The sequence below is a fragment of the Meleagris gallopavo genome, chromosome 1, assembly GCF_000146605.3.
Source record: "Meleagris gallopavo isolate NT-WF06-2002-E0010 breed Aviagen turkey brand Nicholas breeding stock chromosome 1, Turkey_5.1, whole genome shotgun sequence".
Lineage (NCBI taxonomy): Eukaryota > Metazoa > Chordata > Aves > Galliformes > Phasianidae > Meleagris > Meleagris gallopavo.
The window spans coordinates 76,342,968-76,352,410 of NC_015011.2; the positions used below are offsets into that span (position 1 = coordinate 76,342,968).

Here is a 9,443-nt window from a genome sequence, read left to right on the forward strand (position 1 = left end):
TTAAGATTTCAAAAATAGTTGGTTTTTTTTTTTTTTTGTATACTTGGAACTCCATTTTCAGTCAACATAAATACAATACTTGTAAATTTACACATGGAATGTACAGAGTTGCAATCAGACATCCAACTCAACAAAAATTTGGTCATATTTCTTTACCAGACTTTCATAAGCCCTGTCTTACCAGAAAAAAAATATCCCTTGCTTCACAGTCATACCTTATTCATGTCATCATATTTGGCAGTATGTACATTTGTGAAGAATTATTGTCAAGGATGAAGAACAGGAAGAGCAATAGTTCCTCAAAAATCTCTGACAAACACCTTTAGAACTCACTAGATACGGCAACCACTGCCGTCAAACCAGCCTGATGCATTAGTTTCACAAAAACAAGGTCAAACATCCCACTAGTTTCGTGTTTTTTTCCTCTCTGTTTTTATATTATAATAAAAACTACATTAAAAAATAAGTTTTGTTATTTATATACATTAAGTTTATTATATATTTTATATGTGGCCCAGGCAAATCAAAAGGTTGGACAACCATGGACTAAATCGAAGAAAGTTGTAATAACCCAGCCCATGCTGGAGGACACGAACCCTATCGCAGGTCTGAACTTGCAGAAAACTGCATTCAACAAGTCAGTGTTTGGCACCCTGTGATATAATTCAATTGGCAGATTTATACTCACATTGTTATGGATATGCTGATAATTTCAATGTCCTTTCACCAGTGTGGGCTGGACAGGACAAAGGTCATTTCTGGTTACTGTAGACTGCGAGGGGCAGTAGCCACAGTGTGTGGCTGTCCGCTGTACTTGTTCATTAAATGAAGAAAACATGACAGGAAATCTCTTGTAGTTCACCCCTGCCTCATCTTAAGTTCCCTGTTGCTCTCATTTTTCTCTCTCCAAACACAAATTCCTCCCTAAAACATTCTCAAAAGATTTCCTGTGTTTTGCAGCTCTGTTTTCTTCTTCACTATCATGCATTGGCAATAGAGCTTCCATCACAGAAGCCAAAGCCCTGATACTTTGTGTCACAAGACATCACTGGTGTCAAGATGTCAATGATTGGCCTATGAATGGTATGAGTTTTTAGTTAATGAAAAACCTTATAGCACCCATACAACAAAGAGTGAGGACTGAGAAAAATAGTATTACCAATCAGAACATTTTATTTCAAGGAACAGTAAAATATGAGATATTAATCTGGATATAATCTTTCTAAATGGAAGCAAAAACTGCATAAAAGTTGTCTTCTTGTGACTAGAAATTTAACATCTGCGAGCAATACTACCCAAGTTCAATCACAGAAAAATGTGGAAATCAATGTCATTTCTTGAGTCTTTCCACAAGATGAATAGAAAAAAGCAAAAAACAGCAGCAGCAGATTTTTCTCCAAATGTTAGGTTTCTTAAGAGGAATCTGTGGCCAAGAATGCATGTTTCAGGAGTTTTCTTCTACACGAAGCTGCCACTGAAATTATGGCATGTATTTCCAAAAGGGTGGATGGCTGCACAGATCCTCTCCTATTAGGAAACCCACATAATTTAGAGTTTCTGATCCACACTGACTCAAAGGCTGTTTTTTTTGTTTGTTTTTTTTGTTCTGGTTTTTTTGAAGCCTTGGCCAGTATAAGTCATTTTACAAGATTGAAAGTTGGGATTTGCTTATTCCTTATTCCTCTATGTGCTTTCCATTGCCCTCATCAGAAACAACAATGTCTCTTATCTTCTTTCTCTACAAATGTTTGTCTGATATCTTCTATCCTATTACTTCTGGCACATATGTGACTTCAGTTGGAAGGTGGGGAGCAAGGCGTATTATATTCTACAAAGGCATATTCATCTGGAAAGAAGAAAAGAAATCTGACAGTTGTATTAAAGTAAGAAATCATTCTGACCCCAGTCCATGTGTACCATGCTGAATTAGAAAACATTTGATAGATTTTGTGGTGTTCTTCCAGTTTCAAGGTGCTCACTTGCAGGCTTACATGGCCAGTGCATAATGCACTCCTATGGCAATGTTTGTTAAGATGCATCATTGTTGTGACCACATGATATATAGATAAGGTGGCTGAATAGGCACTCAGGAAGAATTATCTGGATATTACTGCTATTCTGTTGAGAAGTTATACCAGTCTTGAGAAAAGCTTATGGAATTCAAAACACAGTTTTGATAACAAACCTGCCACAATTGGTAATGTCTGATACATTTCCTTGAGGCTGGACGTAGAAAGGTGGTCAGGCACTTCATATTCTAGTTAGGTGCTTAAACTCCTGCTGAGTTCAGTAGAATTGTCGTTCCTACTTAAGCTATAAAGTCCAGAATAGTTCTTTGACCACAGCCTATTGTGGCAATATTAAAAATATGAGACAAGGTATTTTTTGGAAGTTGGGAACACTGCTGTCTTTGTGTAATTATTATGTCCAAGCTGAGGAAAGAAAGTGGAACCATACTTCTTTCCATATAGTTCGCTAGAAAGCAAATCATGACACATCACTTTCTTATCTGCTTTATGCCTAAATGAAGCAAGAAATGAAAAGATGGGAGACAGCTTTTTTCTATGTTTCTGCAAACTCCTTGCAGTCCAGTAACATAAAGCAGAAAAATTGCTAGTTTGCTTTCTAACAAAGAGAAATAAAAGCTGCAAATGCAAAAACAAAAACAGATGCTTGCACAGAAGCAGCGAAGGAAAATCCACTGTCCTCATCTAGGAAATGCTAAAATAAATATCTTGATTTCATAGGTTTTGTGGGTCTACAGAGGTCACCTACCTGTTTCGTAGTAATCATAAATATGTACTGGTGCTGGCTTGATATTTGACACAGGCAGACTTTGTTCTACACTGAAGGAGAAGCTGATTTCTTTCTGGGAGAGCTGGAAATGGCAAGACAAAAAGATGCAGACTTTTTCTTTTCATGTCTGTTCCCATGCGTAAGGTTCAGTTGCATTTTTGGGTCAGAGTGGGTGACAAAGTACCATTCTACAGTCCTCTCAAGATTGTAAACTTCACGTCAAATCAAATAACTGTTTAAATACTTTTACTAAATATGTTTTGTTGCAAAACTTCTGTGCTCTTTTCTTTTTCCTAATCTGCTTCCAATGACATTTTTTGTTATTTGGGAGCCTATTTTAAACTTCCAGTTTAACAAAACCAAAGAAAATACCTCCAAACCTACCTTCTGAAGGTAGAAGAAGATGTGGTCATTCTTGATGTCTACATGATCCACAACAGAAGGCTGGTATTGAAGCTATAAATAAAATAAATTATATCAATTTCAGCATAAGCAACTTGCCAAGGAGGAGTAAACATATTAATTGATTAATAATGAATAATAAATCAAAAATAATTACAAAAATTGTGAGGGAAATATGTCTGAAGTGGCTGCCATTCTCCAGTTGTGCCACTATGACACCTTGTGACCAAAATAAAAAAAAAATACAAAAAGTTGATTTTTCACAAGATGGTAAGTACAAACAAATTGCCAATGAAAAAAAAAAAAATCCTGGTTTACTAGTCAGATTTGGTACGTATTTCTCTTGTTATCAGCTTGAGAGTTGTCTCATTTCAGTAAAAATTTGGGATTGCATGATCATTTCTACAGGTCAAAATGACTCATTTTCTAGTGCATTATGTAATTTTAAAAAACAAAAATTTAAAAAAGTTTTAGAAAACAATATGATAAAAATTATTTTACTATGAAAATACATGAAAATAAAATGTTCCAAATATTAAAGCCATTCATTTTTCCCCATGCGGATGTAAAGGGTAGGATGTGAAACAGTATAACATCTCAGTGCAAAAAGAACTTACAAAGAATTTCTTACAGTTGCAGAAGGAGGGGAGGAATTCAAACCTGAATAATCATTGGTTTTAAATGCACCAATGCATCACAACTATGAGAAGATTGTACAATGAATTGCATTCTTATTTTTATCAACTTTGTGGGTAAGTTTCATGACTTGAAGATGATATATCTCTTATAAAGCCTAAATCACTCCAGAAAGTGAAATTAAGTTATCAACAATACTCTCCAAACTTATGGATGAACGAGGAGAAATATCTGCTTCTTTATATTATACCCATTCTACCCATTAAACTGTGCTGTGTAGGAACAAATAAACAAATCAAAGAGCTAAACTTGTAAAGTGCTCATTTACTCAACTACAGCAGAAGTTCTTCGTATCTAGATTCTATTAGGCTCTGTGATTAAATAATCATATCCACAAACACAAAGGAGTGCAAAGGAATGGAGAAAAGTTGACCTGATTCCTTCTAGGGCTGCCACAGGTGAGTGACCAACCCCACCATGCAGGAGTGAGGCATACTAGAGGAATTAACAGCAGAAAATTGCTGGATCATCTTACAGACTGAGAAGGGAATGCTGCAGGGGCATGGGACTGAGTACGGGATGCTGGAGATTGAGAAAGGATTATTATGGAATGTTCAGGGAAAGAAGTAACAAAGGAATGGATAAAGTTAGACTGGGAGGAAAAAGTATGGGGAAATAGAACGAAAATAGGACAAAAGAGGCCAGTTACATTTAAACAGGTTTCTGTTCAGTACACTGGTCTGACAGCATCCTCTCTAAGATCACTGCAATCTGTCCTGCCTTCTTATTAAATTCAAACTCTTTTCCTTGGTGAGGGACTGTCTGTTCTCTGTGTGCGCACAGACTATTAGATGCTGAAGAAGGGAACATGGATCAAAGAGGAACATATGCAAGGGGTTCCAGTAGTCCAGAGTGCACGTGCAGAATGTGCAGGTGTGTAAATGAGTGTGAAAATTGCTGGTGGATATAAAAATGGGCTAATGTGCGAGTACATTTTGTGGCTTGGCAGCCCAGTATGGAAGCAGGCATAAGTATGAGCCAAATGCTGAAGAAAACAGGATTTGAGTCACCTATGAGGATGTCTGAACCTGTCACCGGAGAAACCAGTAGTTTCTTGAGACTCACATTTTGGTCAGACCAGTCATCTGAACTAGCTAGCAGAGAGACCAATCTTTGTGTGTTTGCAAGTGTGTGTGTCTTAGTAAAACAACTGGGAAAATGGGATCCAAACCCCTCTGAATCAGTGTGTCTAAGGCCAGTTGATGGAGTCACCCACTATAGGTATGTGTAGGTGCAAGGGGCCTCAGGGGTGCATATATATGCAGGTGTCAACATAAGGCAGTACATATCAGACCAAGAATTCAAGGGCAGCTATTGGTCAGACTGACCTGGAACCAGCTACTAAAGAGAACCACGCTGCGTTTATGCACGTGTAGAATATATTTTCCACGGATGATCATTCATCTTGATCAGACAGAAAGGGGAAGATGATAAGTTCACCTGTGCTAAATATGTTTGTATAAATGCTCTTTTCTGTCTCAGCTGATCTGTATGACCAGCTGTATATATGAATACAGATGTATATGTCTGTTGTGTGCATGTGTACCTACTGGAAATATATCTTTAGCCTTACTATTGGCTGGACATGGCAACAACATTTTCATCTCTTTTGAGCTACTGGACTTGGCAGCTCCTAACAGATTTGTTTTCATCAGATGAACAGCTGCAAGTCTGACACAGAGTTTGACAGAAGACAAAGGCTTTGTGGAAGTCCCATGGGACCTCAACTTACTGATCAGACATATTTTTATCAATTTCCTATATTTCTAGGGTTTACTATTCATTTTCCTCTCATTCTTTACCTTTTTCAGGGAAGATCTATCGGGATTAAATCCTGAGAGCATCTTCACATCAACAATAGCCATGTTGGAGACATTACGATTTCCTGTGTAACTGAAATGAGAAAAGTTCTGCAGTTGGAGAGAAGACCACTGAAAGACATCTTCAGCTCAAGCTCATAGACAACTCAGATAATCTCCTTATTGGATGGTCCTGGTGTCCCAGTGATGTATAGCATATAGGAAAAAATTAGCAATGAAGGACAAAAGTGTTTCAGGATATGGTCCTGTTTGTCTTCCTGCACAGTAGCAGTTAACTGTCTATACTTAAATCCTTCCTGAGATGCTTCACCAAACTGAGAATGCAAAAGGGTAGATCAGTAAAAGGAAGTTACCTGGCAGAGAAGACAAGGTCAAACTTTGGTGGGAAGTTGCTTGTACAGGACACATTGGCTGACTCTACAGAGAGAAAAAATCCTGCAGCCTTCTTTGGTAAATGGATGTTGTATCTCAGGGTTGTCTAAAAGAGATTAAAAGTGTGAGATGGTCACAGATTCTAGTGGCTTTGCCATGAGGTACATAAGGGAATGAGGCAGAGACGACTTCTGCTTAGTCCTCAGTAGCGTGGTGGTGAGTTTCCAGGTTATTTACCTGCATATAGACACAGCCAGTGCCATACACTTCTACACTGTAATTCCCCGGAACAATGGGTAGGGAAGTTTGCTGCAGTAAGAAGCGGTTCTTGTCGTTCACCTGGAAAGCCTTCTTGGGAATTTCCATGAAGCTGACCTTAATTGTATTACGACTTTCCTTAGAGAAGGTGAGGTATCCATATTGGGCTAAAGCTTGGAGGGCAACAACAGTGTCCTGAAAAGAAAAAATATTATCCCTAATTAGGTAGATATCCTGCTGTGAAATAGCACATGAGATTAGCAAAGCTGCTATTTTCCTTTGTCAGTGCACATAAATGCTGGAGGACTTTGTAAAGCGACAAGGAGAGAAGCTACAAGTTCTGGGGCAACAGGCATGAATTATCCCAGGATTAATGCTCTATCAACAGTTACTGTTGTCTTCTGCTAACTTGAAAATCAGATGATTTCCTACTATATAATATATATATATATAATATAAAATATATTAAAAATGTATATTTTATATATGTATATTTATACACACACACACACACATCCACCTATATATATGAAGCTGCCAAGAAAGAGCTCAATGTGCTCTAACAAGACTTATGTAGGCACCACTTATCAAATACTGTTCAACTGAATGTACAATGAGGAAGAAATGTCATCCACCTTGCAGGCTGCACTATTCCCAAAAGGTATTCTCTTTACCACACCCAGTTGTCACCTGGCTGGAGGAGAAACCACCATATGGGTTCTGCTGTTTCACAAGCCAGTACACAATGCGAGAAATGTATGATAAGTCATCTGGTGTAAGTTTGGCTTTGTTGAGCAAAGCCAAAAGCACATAGCTCGTCATTTCGATCTCAGCAGAAGGAGCACGGGAATAGAAAGCAGGGAAATGTTCTGCTGGTGGCTTATTTTCTCTCTGCCAGTAAACTGAACCATCTGAAAACAAAAAAAACAGAACCATGTGAGTACAGAACCACAATAACAAAAACAAACAAAAAAATCAACAATGCAAAAAGCACTAAAAAATACTTGCTAGTTAATTCGCTACAGTATCACATGGGAGACAGGCATACAATTCCTGCCCTTCCTTTATCTAAAAGGGCTTTTTAGCTCTTAATGTTCTAAGCTGTATGAACGTCAGTTTCAAGGAGGAAAAGAAAACAGAAAGGAAATTAATAAAAGTGAGCAGTACAAGTCAAAATGGGGGATGCCCCATCCTAGAGGTGTTGAAGACCAGGCAGGATGGAGCCCTGGGCAGCCTGGTCTATTACCAGATCTGGAGGTTGGTGGTCCTGCCTGTGGCAGGGGTAATGGAACCTGATGATCCTTGGGTCCCTTTCAACCTAAGCCATTCTATGATGTGAAGGCAGTGCAGCAGAAAGATGGCAAAATGGTAATAAGCTGGAGTACATGACACAGTAATATGAACTAGTCGAGCTTGTAGAAGAGAAGGCTAATGGGAAAACTAGATGTAGTCTTCCATAACGTTGGACTGGAGTTTTCCTGAGGTCTTTTCCCATCTAGATTATTTTACAATTTTAAGAACATCAGTCCACAGCTCAATCCATAGTGAGATCAAAAGACAGAGAGAGAAGTTCATAGAAATAAATTCAGACATGAAATGGGAAGGGAACAGCATGAGAGAGAAAAACGTATATTAGAATAACTTACATCATACCATAGGCCAAGCTTTATTGCTTGCATCATGGCCATATTGCACTCACCACTTCTGGTAGCTCTTTTGTCCAACTTTTCAAGAAAATATTGATATCTTTCCTGTTTGTCAGCTAAGCCATAAACATAGGCAAAGAGGGCATGGTTATACAGGTTGTGGACCCCATTGCTAAATGCAGTCTCCAAACAGTTCATGCCACTCCAAACCACAGGATGCTAGGACAAAATACAGTAGAGTCATCAGGTACTCTGGTTTGTGTCTCAGCTTCCCTTTAAAGACCTTCATCACTTCTCAAGCTACCATATGATTCTTCACTCCAAAATATACAAAATCTGTTCTGCATTAGAGGGCCTACAATGTGTCTCTTTTAAAATATGATATTGCAGCAGTGCTACTTTGTTTCTGCTTCCATTTGGAGAACTAGCAGAGCACTGTTCCTTCTCCTGACTTGTGAGATGATCTTTTGCAAGAGAATCCTTTGACCTTTGGTTGCTTCATCTAGAAAGTGGGATCAGTTTTACAGAGTTCTGTGAAGTGTACTGAAAAGTCATAACGAAGCAAGCTCTCTCATATGGGTGTTATTACTCATTTGGAAGCTATAGCTATCAAGATACCTCTTCAACATTTTATCCCTATAGATTATCTTCGTGAGCCCTGGTTCAGCTTAGGTATCACCAACACACTAATAACCATAGTAGCAGTTTGTCTATGTAGTCTCACTTACAGAGGTTGGCACCAGGCTTTGGAGCTTCTTATAAAAGATATTGGGAACTAAGCCCTCAAAGGTGCAGAACTATTCAGTGCTGCACAATGCTTTTGTCTTGTCTACCTTAAGTACATAAATTATGCCCTATCCCACAGTATCTGAGGGTGTTGTAAAACTCAGCATACTTAGAACACATTTGTAAGAATGGAAACAATTATAATCGTCCCTGTTTTACAGAAGAACAAAGAATCAAGTCAGGGTCTCAAGGATATTCGAGAAGTATATTACAAAGAATAAAACTCAGTTCCCATTCTCCCACATCTAATAAGTATTCCAACCAGTAGCTCATCATTTCCTTTCATTTTTACCAATGACACACAACATAGATCTAAATGTGCAGAGACGATCTGTAGAATTGGAGATTTGGATATCCTGGATTTGGGACTGGCAAATCCAGAGTGAATTTCAGACTGGACTCTGAATGGAGTAGGTAAACCCAATATGGATTATGCACGCATATGGACTACTATTGTTTATCACAATTGGATTCCTTAGGGATTCTATGCAATCAGATGAATCCATAAAAATTGGACAAATAAACAACAACCACGCTTATGGCAACTGCAGGGTTCTGGAAACAGATTCCTGTGCTGACCATACTGCACAAGAATTTAAGACATTAAAAATAAATTTATGTGAGTACAAAGACTTATTCATTGTTTGACATGTGGCCGACCAGACTA

The 9,443-nt window shown here is 38.2% G+C and overlaps 1 protein-coding gene across 1 annotated transcript; it reads right to left on the reverse strand.

Moving 5' to 3' along the window:
• Positions 1-493: 493 nt before the first annotated feature.
• Positions 494-8,225, reverse strand: LOC104913073 (ovostatin-like). The gene is made up of 8 exons (XM_010718208.3): positions 8,044-8,225; positions 7,035-7,255; positions 6,324-6,539; positions 6,068-6,192; positions 5,697-5,787; positions 3,181-3,252; positions 2,776-2,878; positions 494-1,846 (listed from the first exon to the last, which is right to left on the reverse strand). Exons 1-8 carry the CDS (start codon positions 8,186-8,188, stop codon positions 1,794-1,796), a joined length of 1,026 nt encoding a protein of 341 aa, XP_010716510.1. The 5' UTR covers positions 8,189-8,225; the 3' UTR covers positions 494-1,793.
• Positions 8,226-9,443: the final 1,218 nt, after the last annotated feature.

Coding starts and splice junctions, on each gene's coding strand:
- LOC104913073 (XM_010718208.3), bottom strand. CDS start 8,188: ATGAACTGTTTGGAGACTGCATTTAGCAATGGGGTCCACAACCTGTAT. Junction 6,540..7,034: donor GTGGTTTCTCCTCCAGCCAG/GTGACAACTGGG, acceptor TTTTCTTTTCAG/GACACTGTTGTTGCCCTCCA. Junction 2,879..3,180: donor TCTTCTTCTACCTTCAGAAG/GTAGGTTTGGAG, acceptor TGCCATTTCCAG/CTCTCCCAGAAAGAAATCAG.